This window comes from Castanea sativa, chromosome 5 (genome assembly GCF_040712315.1).
Source record: "Castanea sativa cultivar Marrone di Chiusa Pesio chromosome 5, ASM4071231v1".
Lineage (NCBI taxonomy): Eukaryota > Viridiplantae > Streptophyta > Magnoliopsida > Fagales > Fagaceae > Castanea > Castanea sativa.
The window spans coordinates 70152405-70171029 of record NC_134017.1 but is presented as its reverse complement, the minus strand read 5'-3'; the positions used below and the strand labels follow the sequence as shown (position 1 = coordinate 70171029).

Sequence of the window (18625 nt, the reverse complement as noted above, 5' to 3'; positions counted from 1 at the left end):
CCATTCATCTGTATGTTTAAGATTCCATCCACTAGTGAGCTAAACAAGTGGGGAAGAACCATGGGTCATTTGACAATTCATTGTTTTTTTTTCTTTTTTCTTTTTTTCTTTTTGAGAAGGTTGACAATTCATTGTTGAGATTGAAAACAACAACAATTAAAAAAGAAAAAAAGAAAAGAGCCATGCAATGACAGCCTATGCATTCAAAATGTTGAACAAAGCTTACGTGGCACATATTTTCTTCCTAAGGGGCTAGGGTTATTGGTTGGCTGGTTGACTGGGTAAAAAGTTGGGTGTGATATCAAATTCTCTAACTTCATTGACAGCCAATTGCCAAATCGATCCAGAGTATTCAAGAAATCCAATAGTGTTAAAAAAATTAAAGGAGTTTTAATCTATAATTAACCCATTTTACTAGGGGAAAAAAGAAACAGAAAAACATGAATGCCCCTTTTTATCTCATTTCTTCAATTTTTTTGGCCAACTATGAATACCGTCCACCGAAACAGTCAAAGAATGCCAACAGTTTTAATCCATACGTTTAATGGGAAATGGATTTCGAAGAAGAAATCAAATGTTTGGTTAGGCTGGAATTTGAAACTTAATGGTCAAGAATGCCTGTCTACATTAAAGCAAAGACGTGGCCAAAACAATGTTGTCATTTTATCGTTTGTTTTATATAAGGATCCAACTCACACCACCAACTTCCTTAACTTATCCAATTCTCTCAGCTATCTCTCTCTTTCTCTCTTTCCTCTCTCTCTCACAGCTTCATTTAGAATCAGGTACTTTTCTCTCTTTTTTTTTGGACTAGTTGTTTGTTGTTAATTTCAATTATTGTTTCATTAGAATTATGTTACATGATCTGGTCATCGTCATTGTCGTCTCATGTTCATATTAAATACTTTTTGCTATCAAAAAGTGGGAGAAGAAATTCGAACGCAGATTCTTCACATAATAAGAACTAGACAATATTATTAAGCTACAAGGCTTTGGAGACAAGGACTTTTGTAATTGCTGAACAATGTTTTTTGTGATTTTATGAATGCTTCTTGTATAATATGATAGAAAATTTGACTAGCAATAGGTCAGGGACCAGATTTTTTGGTTTGATTCCCCCAGATTGCAAATGCTTGTCATAAGCGGTGATTGTCTGGGGCTAACCTAAAGACATATGCTAAGGAATATTAAATAGTTAATTATAGCCGTAATGTACATTGTTTAAAAGACAAAGAAAGAAAAAAAAAAGAAGAAGAAAAAAACCTTTGTTATCAATTCATTGACTCGTACACACAAAACCAAGGTGGTTGAGTGTTATTTATATACCAATTGACTTTATATATATGGGAAATACTAATAAATGCTCTTAGAACATTAGTTAATAAACCATTTAAAAAAAATTTATATGGGAAAAGAAAATAAAACAATTAATATTTTGACAGTTTTTTTCATTTCCCATAAAAATAATGTCAAAACTTTCCTAAATTGGATTGTTAACCAATGCCCTAAAGGCATTCGTTAAATATATATATATATATATATATATATATATATATATATATTTAAGATAAGTAATCATCATATAATGGAGTATTAAATACAACTTAAGAGATTTGAGATTGAATTTGGCTTACATAAAAAAGAAATCCATTGATATCTTGACCTGGTAAAAAGCAATCATAATATAGTGGCCGCCGTAGGTTTCAATCTTACCATGTCTTAATATTAGCCAAAAAAAATATTTGAGATAGGGACTTTTGTAATTGTTGAGCAAGTCTTGAGGATTTTTTTTTATTATTATTATTTTTTAAGAAGAGTGAGTTGATTAACAATGCTTTTTGTGATTTTATGAATGCTTCTTGTTTAATACGTGAAATCCCATGTGACCAGAATTTTTGGGTTTGATTCCCCCAAACTACAAATGCTTGTCATTTGTGGTGATTGTCTGTATCTGTTATAATTATAGGCTTAACCTAAGGAAATATGGTAAGGAATATTAAATAGATAATTATAGCTGAAATGCAAATAGTTTGAAAGGAAAAGAAAAAAAAGTAAAACACCTTTCTTATCAATTTGTACACTCAAATCCAAGGTGGTTGAGTGTTATTTCTATACCAATTGACTTTATTCTTTTTTATAAAAAAGATAAGTAATCATCATTTAATGGAGTATTAAATACAACTTAAAAGATTCGAGATCTAATTTGGCCTACATAAAAAAGAAATCCATTAATATCTTGACCTAATAAAGAGCAATCATAATATAGTGGCCGCCATAGGTTCCAATCTTACTGTGTCTTAACATTAGCAAAAAAAAAAAAAAAACTTTTGAGATAGGGACTTCTATAATTGTTGAGCAAGTACTAAGGATTTTTTTTTCTTCAAAAGAGTGAGTTGATTAGCGATGCTTTTCGTGATTTTAATTATGAATGCTTCTTGTTTAAAACACAGGTCATAGAATCCCATGTGACCAAACTTTTTGGGTTTGATTTCCCAAACTATTGATGATTGTCATTTGTAGTGATTGACTGTACTACTATAATTATAGGCTTAATCTAAGGACGTATGTTAAGGAATATTAAATAAATAATTATAGCCGAAATGCAAATAGTTTGAAAGGAAAAGAAAAAAGCAAAACACTTTTGTTAGGAAAATTATTAGGTACTCCCAGAGTACCATAAATGCATACTCTCCCTCTCACATGAATGGTGGGTCCCACCATGAATTTAATTAGTAAGACTTACCATTCATGTGAGAGAAGGAGGAGTATATCTATTGTATCCAGAGAGTAGATAATAATTTTCCCATTTGTTATCAATTCACTGACACCCACGCACAAATCCAAGGTGGTTGAGGGTTATTTGTGAACCAGTTGACTTTATATTGTTGAAAAAGATGAGTATTCATCATTTAATGGAGTATTAAATACAACTTAAGAGACTTGAGATCAAATCTGGTCTGACCTACGAAAAAAAAAAAAATTTATTGATACCTTGACCTAATAAAGCACAATCATAATGGGTGGCTGCCGTAAGTTCCAATCTTACTGTGTCTTAAGAACAAAGCAAAAGTAATCCTGACTAACATAATTTATTTGGTAGTGGGGAGGAACTTTCTGCACACATGAGATAGAAACATTGTCAGGTGCATGCATGTGAGTAGACCCACTGGAAAATTTAAGCACCCTTTTTTTGTCTATTAATTTTTGGATCTCATTTGTCATACAGTGTAATTGGGGAAAAAGCATGTAAAAGTAGATTGTTGTTTTGTTACTGAAATGATAACTATGTTATATGGACAATTCAATAACTGTGTATACCTTCTCTGGACACATGCCTACTGCCTGCGTCATATAAATAAATCGTTTTGTAAATTTGAGAAATGCAGCTGCACTTGGTTTCTATGGAAATTCAAGTTGTGAATTTGAATTGAAGATATACTCAATATATACTATATTCACATAAGCTAGAAATTTATTTTCTGCCATTACTTGTTTAGTTTAAGAGCATCATAATTGGCCATGCATGAAGCATAGGTTTCTAGTTTGAATAATTGAATCTCTTTCTCCACCTTCTCTTGAAGTCAAACTTACTCATTAATACAAATAATTGAAAAAGAAAAATTCATGGGAGCATGAAGAGTGAATTATGCTCAAGGATTAATACACTAGTTAGTGCCATTGGCATGTTATCACTTCCCTGGACAAGCCTTTTTATCTTTTTTGTGTTCAAAGTTTCCATCCAGAATTTGCCTTGAACTCTTCTGCTTTTGCTATTTTAAATTGTTTCTAGGTCTTAAAATTTTGAATTTGAGAACATTATATTGTGTGATCTGTCTTTTATTTTTGAAAGATACTTCTTTAGCAACCATTATATTGTGAAAAAGTGATGCACACTGACTATCCTTGTCAGAAATAATAATAATAATAATAATAATAGTAATAATAACAATAATAATAATAAATTTTTTAAAAAAAAACACTAAAATACTCTGATCAGATTTAGGATTTTTACAAAGAATTGGCAATAACAGTATTTAAGAGCAAAACAAGAAGTACAAATCTGTGGTTGGAGATGTGAAGATTATTATTCAAAGAGTGGTTGTGGGTTAATGATTAAAACAAGTCGAAGGCAGAGCATAATGATCCCTTTCTTTTGGGGGGGGGGGGGGGGAATAAATTTGTCCTTTTCTTCCCTTTCACTAATGTTGATGGAGCATTTGAGAGAATATAGGGCAAAGTAGAAGTTAGCGTCTTGACATGATTTACTTGAATGAAAAAAGTCATAAGCTTTCAAAGTTACCGTTTAAAATTTAAAGGGGTAAATTACTTTAAGATTGTATAGAAATGGAGGTAAAAAGAACAAAAGAAAATAGTAAATGTAGTCCAACTCTTTTTGCTCCTCTTCAATCTCCCTTAAGATATGGTGTTAATTTCAAAACTTGTGTGTTACAAACCATGTTAGTGTTTTGGGACTGATGGGACTTCTAACTTGGATTCAGCTGTGAGCATCTGTGTTTAGAAGGGGAGAAAGAACTTGTGTTGGATCTCTTCAATCTCCCGTACCAAGTTTCATGTCTGAACTCGACATCCAAATACCTAGTGCCTTCGGTATGTTTTTTCGGTCCTCTATTAAGTTGTTTTTAATAAATGCACCTGTGTCCTGCATTAGTTTTCTTCTCTATGTTGTTTCCTGTTAAGTGCTGTGTTTTGAAAAATAACAACCACCAAGCCTTTAGTCTCAAAATTTTGGGATTACCTATTGATCCTCGACCAGGTAGTCAAGGTTTCAAAAAACAGAAAATCCAAAGATAATAATGATTTTAAAACCGGTTTACTTTGTAACCTGGATTGGAATATAAAATATGCAGGGTGTAAGCACTTGTTGCAGAAGACATGCCATGATTTAAGACATTACATGACAATGGGAACAGCACATGCTGACTTTTGTTGTTTGCTTTTGTGTGCATCCTGTGTGATTTGGTGGGCAGATCCATTTGCAGAGGCTAATGATAAGGACTCTGCCGGGGCAAAGGGGTACGTTCATGTGCGTATACAGCAGCGTAATGGTAGGAAACGCTTGACCACTGTCCAGGGCTTGAAAAAGGAATTCAGCTATAGTAAAATACTCAAGGACCTTAAGAAAGAGTTTTGCTGCAATGGTACTGTTGTCCAGGATCCAGAGCTGGGCCAGGTGCTTATATTACATTATGTGCTACTATAATAGACTCCTAGCTTTCTCACTGATAGTGAGCGTTCAAATGTTCAAATTGAATAAAATTCTTGATGTGCACAGGTCATTCAACTTCAAGGTGATCAACGAAAGAATGTTTCTACCTTTCTAGTTCAGGTAACTTCTTAATGTTTCAATTTGTTGCTCTCTATTGATTTCTGAATTCTAAACCATCGACATTGGGGTTTGGCCAATAGGCTGGCATTGCGAAGAAGGAACATGTCAAGATTCATGGTTTTTAGGCAGCACTCTCTGCAGTAGCAGACATACTGAAATGTTTGCAACTGCTGTTTCATGTAGAGATCATACAATTTATATGGCTCTAAGACTCGAGTATAGTGTCTATAATGTAAATTCAATTTCTGTCAAAATAATATTCTCAAGCATTAATAAAATACGATCTTTGTCTATGTGCGAGTATTATATCCCATTGCAATGACCTCATTGTTCATTGTTATCCAAAGAACATTATTTGGTACGCAAGGAAAACGTTGTCTACATTAAGAAACTAAGAACCTAACAAATTAGTAATACGGTACGACTCCTAGCTTGTTCAAGGATGTCACGTCCGTGGATTGCTTTCAGACGCAAAAATTGATTCCTTGTGCATGGAAAGCTTTTGATATGTATGGCAGATGAGAAAATTTCAAAGCACCAATGCTCATGGCAATGATTTTCAATTAAGCTTTGAGAAAAATGTATCCTTCTTTTACTCTCTGTTTTCTACAGATTCATTATGCTAACTCCTCATACGTAATCTATTAGCATAATGCAATAAAATGATGTTTCACAACGGTTTACAACCTACATTGATAAAATATGTATATACTTAGGAAACTCGTAAACAATGCTCTTTTTGTAAGAAAAATGTTTTGCATTTTCAACTGTTTTGAATAAAATATGGTATGAGGGTGAGGTGGCGTGGAAATGAATAAGTCCTTCATTCACACCTTGCCAAGAAAAATATAATAGATTATTACAAATTAAAAGTTCCTTTAGATAATCTTCTACCCAAAGACTGAAAATGGATCCTCATCATGCATAGCACTCAAGATTAGATCCTTTTCTAAAGTTTTAAGACATCTAGTAATTGCTAAGTAGTTGTAGGACTATAACTTTTTTTGCCACAAATCTAATATGGCCAGCTATAAGTGATTGTCTATCACTTTCACATAAACCCACCATTTTTTCGCTACCACTCACAATCTGCCACATCACAATTGTGGTTGTGGATAAAAAAAATTGTGGTCTTAGATTTTCCCGTAATTTCTAGGTACTCTATCACAAGTTCTATCTTCCACACCTACTTTTGGAATTGTCTTGCAAATTATGCTCCTAGTTACTGCCATAATACCAGGTCAACTCTTCTCATCCCTTTGCTGCTTTAGGTAATGCACAAGCTCATTATTAAAGATATCGTTAAAAACGTAATCAACAGACAAATGAACCCGAAATTTGGTCATCAAGTCCATACTTTTCACTAATCCAAATAAAACAAAGAAGAAGGCTTTAAGTGGGGGTTACTTAGTGCTATTAACTTTCCTTTGATGGAAAGGGACCTGGGCCCTTTTTCTCTTCAATCAAATGGTATAATTCAGAGCCAAAATATTCTGCAGTGATTCACCCTCCAGTACTGATTTCTGGATAAAGACATTCTACCAGACAGTCAAGATATTGTTGGGACCCTTCAAGGTTTGTGGATTGAGACATACCACCAGCCACATTAACATTTTCAAGAATGTAAAAACTTCATGTTTTTATTAACTTTTGTTCTGTTCCTAGCTGGTTCCAAACTTATCCAGCCAAGGTCCTAAGAGGAACCACCTGTTTTTAACGTGACTGACAGTTATGTTTTTGTAAGAATTAGGGAATAGCTTTCAAGTGCCTAGAAATTGCTCAAAATCATACTATTGAAAAAATATAAGGCCTATGGCAAAATATTTGATGTTTCTGCAAACATTAACATCCATCTATGCAGAGAGCTCCAATTTCACAATATCATCTTCGTTTTTTTTTTTTTTTTTTGGGAGAATCAAAACAATATCATCTTAATGTTTATGGTTTAGGGGATTTGTATCAGTGTATGCTTTGGTCAAGAAAGATGCATGGTATGTGGGAGGGAACTCCAAAAAGTGCATATTTTTACGGCTAGATATTTTAATGCAAAATTTCTGGTAGGTCGAACTGACTCTAAGAGCATCAACAGTGGAAAGGGGGAATGCCAAATGCAAGGGTGTTTTAGCATTTAGGCTCAAATGGAGTTCAGCATCAGAAGTGAACAACTGTGAAAAGCCAAATTTTTTTGCCATTCAACTACAGTGCAATTCTAAATAGAATTGCACTGTAGTTGAATGGTAAAACAAAATATACTAATTAATTCTAAATATCATATATCTCTCTCATTTTGTCTCTCTCCATCACTAAAGCTTCAAGCCTTTCTCTTCTCTCTCATTCACACAGACATAGGCTCATCGCACTCTCTCGCCATCGCTAAAGCCTTTCACCAAGCATCAATAGTGTTTCTTTTCTCTCTCTGGGTTTTTTTTCTCTCTCTCTCATGGTGTAGTTGGTTGAGATCAGCATGGGTGTGGTTTGATGAGTGTGTTTGCTTGGTCCGGCGTGTGTGTGCTTAGTCTAATCTGCTTTGTTTCGATGGTGGATGGCAGCGGCGGCGATGGGTTTGACGAGTGTAGGTGTGTGTAGGGTTGGGTTTGTGACTGATGTGGTGGTAGTGGTGGTGGGTGTTGATGATGGTGGAGGTGGGGGTTGCCGTGGTGGTGGGAAGGGGTGGGTAGTGGTGATTGATGATGGTGGAGGTGGGGGTTGATGTGGGTGGTGAAGGGGTGGTGTGGAGTTTGGGTTTGGGTTTTAGATTTGATGTAATTTGCTTGTTTGATTTGAGTGATTTTGGTATTGATTTTTTGTTGTGATTTTGCTGGGGTGGCAGATGGTGATTTTTTGTTGTGATTTTGGTATGGATTTTTAGATTTTTTGTGATTTTTTGTTGTGATTTTACTGGGGTGGCAGGTGGATTTCTAGTGCTTGTTTAATTTGGATGATTTTTTGTTGTGATTTTGCTGGGTATGAGTTTGTTAGAGGTTGAGGCTAGTGCTAGTGGTTGAGGGAGAAAGAGAGGAAAAGGAAGAGAAAAAAGGAAATAGTAAAAAAAGATTAAAAAAGAATATTTAAATAAAATGATAAAATAATAGAGTTTTGGGATGTTGGTGGTATTGTAAAATGATATGGTAATTAATAAAGTAACTTTTTGGGTTGGTAAAATAGGATATGATTGAAAAAACCATTATGGATGCTCTAATGCGGTCTATTTTCCTTTACTATGCATCAAAATCGTTTAACACAATATTAAAGAACATGTAATCTAAGTTTCGTGTGGAAGTCAATTAGGTAAATAAAAAAATATTTTATATGCTTCCAAGTGAAATATAAATTTCAAAATTTGTACAACATCAGGGGTGGCAAATGGGTGGGTTTGTTCATAAATGGGTTGGGTGTGTAATTACCCATTTATCCATTTATAACCCGTTTATATATAAATTAATAATCTATTACCAACCCAACCCATTTAATTAGTAATTCACCCATTTAACCCAATATGACCCAAATACCTCTAAAATTACTTGAATACCCTCTTGACCTCCAAAATTACCAAAATACCCTTAAATACCTAAAATGCCACAAATACCCCTACACTTCCAAAATTACCAATATACGATTAAACATCCAAAATTATCCCCAAAATCTCTAAAATGACGTAAATATCACTAAAATCTCTAAAATGAGAAAAATACACATGAAACCTCCAAAATGACCAAAATACCCCCAATATCTCTAAAATCACCAAATATGCTTAAAAACCACTAAAATAACCAAAATATCTCCAAAATCTCTAAAATGACCAAAATACCCTGAAACCCAAAAAATGACCAAAATACCCCTAAAACCTAAAAATTACCAAAATACCCCCAAAAACCTAAAAATTACCAAAATACCCCAAAACTTAAAAAATGACCAAAATATCTCCAAAACCCAAAAAATGACCAAAATACCCCGAAACTCAAAAAAGACCAAAATACCCCTAAAACCCAAAAAATGACCAAAGTACCCTAGAAACCGAAAAATGACCAAAATACCTCAAAAACCCAAAAAATGACCAAAATACTCCCGAAAGCTAAAAATGACTAAATTTTGCCCCAAACCCCAAAAATTACCCAAATACCTCCGAAACCCAAAATACCCCGAAACTCAAAAAATGATCAAAATACCCCCGAAACTCAAAAATGACCAAAATACTCCTGAAACCCAAAAAATGACCAAAATACCCTCGAAACCTAAAAATGACCAAAATACCCCCGAAACCTAAAAAATTACCGAAATGCCCCAAAACCTAAAAATTACAAAAAAAAAAATTTCTGAACCTTAGAAATTTACCGAAATAACCAAAAAATCCAAAATTATTGAAATAACCCTAAAACCTAAAAGATGACAAAAATGCCATCGTAACCTAAAAAATGACTAAAATACCCTTAGAATCTAAAAAATGATCAAAATAACCCCGAAACCTAAAAAATTACTTAAATTCCCTCGAAACCTAAAACAATACCAAAATTCCCTCGAAACCTATAGAATGACTAAAATACTCTTGGAAACTTTAATTTGTCGAAAATATCCTTGAAACATCCAAAATACCCTAAACCTCTATTTCGGTAATTTTAGATGTTATAGGTGTATTTTAGTCATCTTACATGTTTAGGGGCATTTTGGTCATAATTTAGGTATCAGGGGTTTTTATCGATATTTTTTTTAGGTTTTGGGATTATTTATGTCTTTTTTTAGGTTTTGGGGTATTTTGGTCATTTTTTTAGGTTTTGGGGTTATTTTAGTCATTTTTTAGGTCTTAGGGTATTTTGATCATTTTTTAGGTTTTAGGGTATTTTGGTAATTTTTTAGGTTTCAGGGGTATTTCAGTCATTTTTTAGGTTTAGGGGGGGTATTTTGGTAATTTTTTAGGCTTAGGGTGTATTTTGGTAATTTTTAGATTTTGAGGGTATTTCGGTCATTTTTTAGGTTTTGGGGTATGTTTGTCATTTTTTAAGTTTAGGGGGTATTTTGGTAATTTTATGGGTTTCGAAGGTATTTCAGTCATTTTTTAGGTTACGGGGTAATTTGGTAATTTTTTCAGGTTTCGGGGGTATTTTAGTCATTTTATAGGTTTCGGAGGTATTTTGGTTATTTTTTAGGTTTCGGGAGTATTTTTGGTAATTCTAAGGTTTTAGAGGTATTTCAGTCTTTTTTTGGTTTAGGGGGTATTTTGATCATTTTTTGGATTTTGGGGGTATTTTGGTCATTTTTTAGGTTTCAGGGATATTTTGGTCATTTTCTAGAAATTTAGATTTTATATTGTTTATTTAAATTTTAGATGGGTTTTAGTAGTGAGTTTATCCATTAAGACCCATATAATTAAATAACCTAATGAGTCTTTACCCATTTAATCCAAATATTCAAATCGATTGGGTTAAGACTTATTCAAATTAGGTGGGTAATAGGTAAGTTCATGAATATGGATTAAAATTGCCACCCCTACTCACGGTGAATGTCACAAAATGTAGAACAATTACACAAAGTGACACCACACACGTACTAATGTATAAATTCTCCCCCATACGAGCAACTCAACTACCTATCAAAATTTGTTTTGAGACTTGATAGCTCCCATTATTCAACTACCATTCATGCCTTATGTCAACGTCCATTCTTACTCTCAAACATGCTTTCCAAATTCGTGCACTCCCTACTACTAATATTTAATACTTAAGCGCCTCCAATGCTATAAAACACAATTCTGCATTGGCTCTTTACTCTTTTCACATAAGCTTGTTCATCATGGCTGACTCCGAACACTCTTCTTCCAATGAAACTTTTACATACACTCAAGGTATCCTTTTGACATAAATTTTCATATCCTCTTTTTTCTCACACAAGTGCAATTATAAGCTTATAATCCTGTTCAAAGACAGTCATTTTCACATCTTCCTTGCTTGATTTCTAAGATAGTTTTTTTTTTTGTTTCCCGGGTCCTACATATATATTTTGGGTCCGTATCGTTTTGTTCACATACATGTATTTTTTTGTGGTCAAATATTTACTGTCTTTGGTTTGGAATTCTACTAACTTGATATTATGTCCTTAGAAGTAAATTTAGCTCTCCTTACTAATATTGGATTATTATTTCAGAGGAAACAAGCGAAGAGACCAAGCTCGAATTCTCTGATGATGAGGAGACACTTATCATAAGGATGTTCAATCTTGTAGGAGAGAGGTGGGTTTGTTCTAAAATTCTAATTTTTCTCGTGCTTTTATTCAAAGCCCTGTAAAGGCAACTAACAGTCTTGTAATTCAATGGCATTACATGATAAAAAAAAAAAAAATTTAAAATTGTAAAGGCAACAAAAAGCTTTTCTCAGTCGATTTCTATAACTTTGATCAGGTGGGCTCTAATAGCTGGGAGGATCCCAGGAAGAACAGCCGAGGAAATTGAGAAGTACTGGACTACTAGATACTCAACAAGTGAATGAATGTAGAAGAACTCATGTTGGCGTTTAATTCCTTTCTACCGAAAGCTTATTTGATACAAAAGAACTCTATGGATTCATCAATATCCCTCACAATTGCTCTCTAATGTACCATCTTCGAGGACATAACGATTGACGTTTTGGATTTTACTGTTTATGGTCTTGCTATTAGGATTCAACGTCAGTATGATTATTCCTTGAGTTCCTATGTACAAAATATCCTTGTGCCCAAGTTAGCTAGTCTTGAATGATGTATTGTACGAAAACATTGTGCCATGGAAATGGCTTCTCATCAGAGTTGGATTTTGTGTTTCCTTCAGCTATCTTATCAATAAAAGCAAAATTAGATCCTTTGAAGTTTGATCTTAGGCAATCCGTAATCTTATCCAATGTATCTCCTGTTTATCTTCTTGTTTCCAAAAGAGATTTACGATTGGATCCAAATTCAAGTACAATAATTTATGTCCGGAAATTCAAAATACAAACAAATGTACTATAGTTGTTTGGAAAAAATAAAAACTCGTACCATAATTGTTGTCGTTGATTGCTAACTAGTCATAAAGATCTTTGCGAAAAACAGAAATGAAATAATCCTACTTTGGATTATTTACGACCCTATGGTGATGTGGATAAGAATATTATTTTGGATCTGGCAGGCTGATCCGAAATGCACTAAAAAAATAAGGTTTAGGCAATGTAATTACAAAAAGGTCTAGCTTTGGTACAATGACAAGTGTCTTTTACAAAAAATTAAAAAAAAAAAAAAAAACCCGACAGATTGTGGGTTTAAGTCTAAGAATCAGTCTCTTCAATAAATTAGGGGTAAGATTGTCTACCACTATACCTCTCTAACCTTGCAAAAAGTGGATGTTTTGTGTTATATATAGTAAAATTGTAAGACAATACAATGTGTTCACCTAGCAATCTATACCCAAAAGGCAAATATCCTCTTGAAGAATCCTTAAAAATGCGCATGAAGTCCTAATAGGTTCATTTACATGATCCAAATCTCTCTTTCTCAAAACGAGGATAAAGGAGAGAGGGAGAGGTTGCATGTCTTTAAGATCCGATTAAGTGAGGAACTAATAACAAGATTTTTCTCATTTTAAATCTTCTCTATTTCACCTATTTCATGGTTAAGATTTTACTTTTTGGATTTAATAGTATACTGATAGTTACGTCATTTAAATTTTTAAATGACTTGACAATCTCAACTCCTTTAGATTTTTAAAATTTAATTTGAACATTTTCCAGAAATTTAGACCATAATAAGGAGGCAAATAATCTACGTAAATTTAACCATAGTTTGGCCTCAACCTCATTGAGATCCAGTAACATGAACTGGTAGACAACATGAGTGCCTAGATGTCTCAAGCCCTCTAAATCGTACTTTGTTTTTGGGAGTATGCATTTCTCCTGTACTTACAAATTAAAAAATAAAAAATGTGCTAGCTTTTAGATTGACAATATCCATTGAGAATGTACTTGAAATAGTATCTGTAAAAGTTGTTCATTTGTTCAAGATCAAACAATATCGAAGTAGCTAAAAAAGTGCATTTTGTCTAGAGTTTGACAGTAACTCGGTCATAACTCAATTGATCAAGAGCTTGAAACCACAGTCCAGTGAAATTCATTTCGTCATTGAACCTTCAGGTAGGTACCTTGGAGTAGTCGATAAGAGGTTCTGGTCATTAACACAGACAGGTTGTTTGTGACGTGGTCCATTTACAAGAAGTTTGGAAATTCTGAAACTGTTGCGGGTCACAACAATGAGTTCATCTATTAAAAATGTAGAGTCTAGGTTACAAAAGTCTAGTTCTAGATTATAAATTTCTTTTCTTCTTTGAAGACATTCTCCATCGTTTTTCCACCATGTTGCTAGATCGCTATGTTATCTATTTATTACTTGCTTGATAGATTTGGTGACTTTTTAAATTACTTAAATTGGGTTTACATAATTGGTTTAATTGGTAAATAATTTATAAATCCACTGCATAACAAACCTTGGGGGTCTAAACCGGTCTTCTCAATATGTTTTGTTTTCACTGAACCTTATGAAAGCTGCAGGCTCGCGGATGACTTTCATCCTTGAAAATTTTCAGGGATGCTTGAATATTTTGGAATCACATATTTGCTCTTTCATTCAAAATATGTTTATTCAAGGTATTATTTCTTTAGGGTTGAATCACACCAAAATGGTTTCAATTCTAAAAATTCCACATCTGAAAACTATCCAACAATTCTAAGTTTCTAACAAATAAGTCTTCGCAATGCATTATATAAGATTGGAACAAAACTTTTAGCTCTGCACATTCGACCTTTTCTAGATAAGATCCATCCACTCTAGTCAAGTGGGTTTTGTGCCAAGAAATTGTACCTAGACTTATAGAATGGTTTTTTTTCTACAAAATACCCTAATGTTGTATGGTTTTCCACATCATTTTATCAAAGTTATAATGATTTTGTCTCTTCTTTTCTCATTTTCGATCACGTGGGTCACAAAAGATTCTTTACTCCTGTGTCGTGACCTTCGACAAGGGTATCATTTATCACCTCGGAACAATCACTTTTTGCTTTGTAATCTTCCACCTTTGAAATTTGGATACCCTTTATCACCTCGGAACAATCACTTTTATCTGTGTAATCTTTCACCTTTGAAATTTCATTCAAATGGCCATCAATAACCCATCTATTCTTTGCAGTGGGGCCAATGAAAAGGTTTGTAGCTAAATAGTCTCCCAAAATCAAAATCTTTATCTTGAAAAATACCCCTATATAACGGATTTTCTAAATTACAAGCTCTTCTTCAAATTCCTTCCTCTACATCTTTACCTCAGGAAACTATTTAGGGGTCCAGCTTCTTTTAAATGAATGGAATTCTCAAACCTATCACCACAAGCTAGATAAGAATTTTTCATAGAATGTTCACAGTTGTAAATTTGTAATGATAAAATTTGTCACCTCTACTATTCCTGTTTTTATCATGCAAACTATCACTTCCAACCAAGATTTGTAATTCAATCAATCGCAAACTTGGCACTCTCACTGCCACCTCTTCCTTTTCTTTTTAATCTCTATCTCATCAATGACAAATTCACTTAATTAAGAATGACAAAATACCTCTACCTCGGCCCTACCTATCCCACTCCACGCAGGCTTTTCCAGTACCAAAAAGCGGACAGGGTAAGGACAGGGCACCCATGATCTGCCCCTGTTCTGACCCATTGCCATCGCCAAACATAAGTGATAATCAGATGATGAGGTGCAATACCAACTACAGACCTATCAATGCCAACTAAAAAACATAAGAAAAGACATAATACCAACTTCAAAACCTATACCACAATTGATAACCTAGCCACCTGATCATTACCTCCATGCTAAACTGGGATTAAAGGCAATTACATGAGGTAAAAAAAAATTAAAAATTAAAAAAAAAAGGAAGAAGAGCAAATTGTAAACCCAAGCGCATTTTGCTACTTGTATCTACAGAAAGAAAAAGTCCATTTTAAAGATAAATTTACATGGAAACACCATAATCCAGGTTACAATTACAATGCATCAGAATATAAAATGAGCTATTCTTCATTACTAACACCAAGAATACATGTTATAGTTAATGAAAGTTTACATCCTCTAATGATTTTCACGAGTTCACTTGGGGAAAGGCACTAACAGAGAAGGCAGCTAGTATCTGGTCTGCGTCATACATTGCTTTGTTTGTAAATCTTGGTGTCAAGTACTTGCTTACCGCACATTGCACAGACTCCTGCACAAGAAAGTACATTTCAGACGTTTCCTATCATGAAAATTAACTATTATAATTACCAAGCAGATAAGCAACATCAAATTCAGTAAGTTTAGTGGCACAAAATCATTCATAACTTTTTTCATAAATTGCCAAGGTGATATGTTGTGATTGATGCATACTATAGGTGATACTAGTGATGGGCCATTTCTGAAAGTGATGTTGCACCAATCACAACTTGTCACCTTAGCAAATTGTGAAAAGAGTCATGTCCCTAGTATTGCTCATCATAGTCAGTACCTTTCGAATAAGCACAGGTGTGACAGTACTTGGCTTCCTGGTGTACTTGTTGCTTGCATATGATGCATTTTGTATTGCCGTATGGAGTCCATCTGCAAGGAAAAAATACTCTCGATGAGATTATTAAAATGCAAACTTAAATCGACAACGCTGACCGTTAAAATTAACTACAAAGGCAAAGATGTTACATGAAAATCAGCATACTAAATAAATATATTCTGCATTACAAAGTTAGCAACTCTATTGAACGCAAAAATAAAGTTTAAGCTATAACTCAACTCAACTAAAGCCTTGATCCTAACTGATTGTGAGTCGGCTACATGAACTCTTGTACACAACAGCATTACTTGAGGCCTGTCGAACCCCATCCGAGGCCACACTCATTGTTACAACAAATTTTAACTTATATCTGCCCAAATCAATGCACAACATGCAACCTGTCACATAAAATACTCGAATATTTGTGGTGTACCTAGACCTAGAGTGAAACTTGTCCAATTCAGTATCTAACTCATTCAAGTGTCACAACAATCCTTCACAATATCTGCACAACATCAACTAAATAGTTAAAAGTGTGACTTATATTTGCTATTAGTTATTACCTTAACTAAATAAATATATTCTGCATTACAAAGTTAGCAGCTCAAGTTGATCTAAATTTTATGTAAACTATTTTACACAGGAATTGCACTTTGCCCTATAATATGAACATGCATCTACAGACCCCATTACAACTATTAGAATTTTAAAATCAAGATCACTAGCTGCAGTGCTCAGTTTATTTGTGTGGTAGTAATCTAGCCTAGTCAATTCCAACTATAGAGCAAGAGTTTGCAAGTTCAGAACTCACAAAAACCCCTTTACACTCCCATCTCTCCAATTGTATTTACAAACTCAATTAAACAAAGTCTACACAATAATCATAGTTTTGTAGCTGATCATGAACCTAATCAAAACCGCAAATGCTGTGGTACAAAAACAAGCCCTTTCAGCACGCATTGCAATAAAAACCCATGTCAAAAAACACACATATATCAAAGGAAAACCAGAAAAGCTCCACAAATCCTTAGTCCTTGCACAAACAAAATCAAATGCAAATATTAACAATGTGCCCATGACAGTAATAGTCTGTCATGAGTAACAAAAATCTCATCAATCAAAATTCACACCAGAATTGCTTTATTTACTTTTCACTAGACGGAAAATACTAAATTTACTACCAATTTCCACTACAAAAAAAGCTAACAAACTTACATGACAATAACATGATTGGTGTCGCATCAACAACATAATAAAAAACCAAATTCCCAACACTTTCCTACTAAAATTTATAGTAGCCTAACATCACTCTTTCGCACCGGCATTACAAAAGTTACAAACTTGATTTCATTAGATTTTGGCCCATAATATAACATATTTCAATTTTAGCTAACTCTTTCACAATCAAAAAGTCTCCTTTTAGTTTCTTCTATATAATAATTAATGATTTTAAAAATTAAAAAAAAAAACCCTTTTTTTGTTTCTAACATAGTAACCCAAACAAGTAAATCATTCAACAGAGCAAGAAAATCTAATACTAAAAAAATTTTTTTAAAAAAAACCTGTTCTTTTTGGAGAGGAGCTTGTTCTCGTTGATTTTGCGGCCACCGCCTTCAGTGGTGTTGCTTGCACCTGCTTTCCACTTGTCTGGTACTATCACCTTCGTTAGCTTCTTCTCACCTATAATAACAAAACCACCAACAACAACAATCATTAATTGTTCTTAATAATCTCAATTGTAAAAAAAATTAAGCATTTGATGGTTAATTAGAGGAATTGAATATAAATGAATCGAAAATTTGGGGGAAAAGAAAAGAAAAAAAAATCAAAGAACTTACACTTTTCGCACACCATTGTTGTCAAAAACTGTGAATTTTTGTGTTTGTTTTTGCTCTGAGAAAATCGGAGCCCTAACTAAACAGTCTAGACATGAGAGCGTTTCGTTTGGGCCTTAATATATAGGTGGAAGAGGAAAGCCCAGAAAGAGTCGGTTTATTAGCTAAATAAATAAATTTAGTGTGGGGGTGGTCCATGTTAAAAACTTAGAACCGATAATTTGCTCCTTACTTGATTTATCGTAAAATTATAAAAATGTTGTGAATGTATTATTTTGCTTCAATTAAATGGATCATGTAAAAATTGGCCTTTACTTTGTATTTACAGTTTCCACTTTATCAATACAATTTCTTAACTTTTCTTAAAAAATAAAAAAAAAGGATCATATTCGGATTCATAATATATATATATATATATGTATGTATGATATTACTATATAGTTTTCCTTAATTTTTTATTCTCACTTCTATTTATTCACATGTTAAATTATAATTTGATTCTCAATTTTAATCTTTGTTTCCAAAGGTTCAAGGATCATACATGGCTTGGATGGAGCGTTTATAGTAAAAAAATTGGAAGGTTTCCATCAGAATGATGGAAAATATGGTAGGAATGGATAAGGGGTAATGCTAGGTAATGGCCTCTACGTTTCAAGAATTCTATTTTTGTTTGTTATAAAAAAGATTTTTTAAAAAAAATTAAAGGTTAAGAATCAAATTATTAATTTATTATTATTATTTAGAAACAACCACAAACAAAAAAGAGGGAAACAGGTTCTAATAATTAAAAAGGCACACCACAACTCAGCTAATAACTTACAAGCAGTTGATATATATATATATATATATATATATATATATATATATATATATATATATATAT

At 33.3% G+C, this 18625-nt stretch overlaps 3 protein-coding genes across 5 annotated transcripts; 2 read left to right on the top strand and 1 right to left on the bottom strand.

The window, feature by feature from the left end:
- The first annotated feature begins 683 nt into the window (after window positions 1-683).
- LOC142636785 (protein translation factor SUI1 homolog) lies at window positions 684-5640 on the top strand. 2 transcript variants are annotated; one of them, XM_075811082.1, is made up of 5 exons: window positions 684-785; window positions 4500-4608; window positions 4989-5191; window positions 5294-5347; window positions 5428-5640. In XM_075811082.1, the coding sequence occupies exons 2-5, from the start codon at window positions 4572-4574 to the stop codon at window positions 5470-5472; spliced, it is 339 nt and encodes a 112-aa protein (XP_075667197.1). In that variant the 5' UTR covers window positions 684-785; window positions 4500-4571; the 3' UTR covers window positions 5473-5640. The 2 variants fall into 2 exon arrangements, with proteins under 2 accessions (XP_075667197.1, XP_075667198.1); XM_075811083.1 differs by lacking the exon at window positions 684-785 and having other exon boundaries at window positions 4437-4608.
- Window positions 5641-10934: 5294 nt separating this feature from the next.
- LOC142633882 (transcription factor CPC-like) lies at window positions 10935-12181 on the top strand. The gene is made up of 3 exons (XM_075808137.1): window positions 10935-11183; window positions 11483-11567; window positions 11736-12181. The coding sequence occupies exons 1-3, from the start codon at window positions 11132-11134 to the stop codon at window positions 11821-11823; spliced, it is 225 nt and encodes a 74-aa protein (XP_075664252.1). The 5' UTR covers window positions 10935-11131; the 3' UTR covers window positions 11824-12181.
- Window positions 12182-15274: 3093 nt separating this feature from the next.
- On the bottom strand, window positions 15275-17886 carry LOC142633866 (uncharacterized). 2 transcript variants are annotated; one of them, XM_075808120.1, is made up of 4 exons: window positions 17746-17886; window positions 17470-17587; window positions 15869-15960; window positions 15275-15589 (listed from the first exon to the last, which is right to left on the bottom strand). In XM_075808120.1, the coding sequence occupies exons 1-4, from the start codon at window positions 17759-17761 to the stop codon at window positions 15525-15527; spliced, it is 291 nt and encodes a 96-aa protein (XP_075664235.1). In that variant the 5' UTR covers window positions 17762-17886; the 3' UTR covers window positions 15275-15524. The 2 variants fall into 2 exon arrangements, with proteins under 2 accessions (XP_075664235.1, XP_075664236.1); XM_075808121.1 differs by having other exon boundaries at window positions 15275-15619; window positions 17746-17879.
- Window positions 17887-18625: the final 739 nt, after the last annotated feature.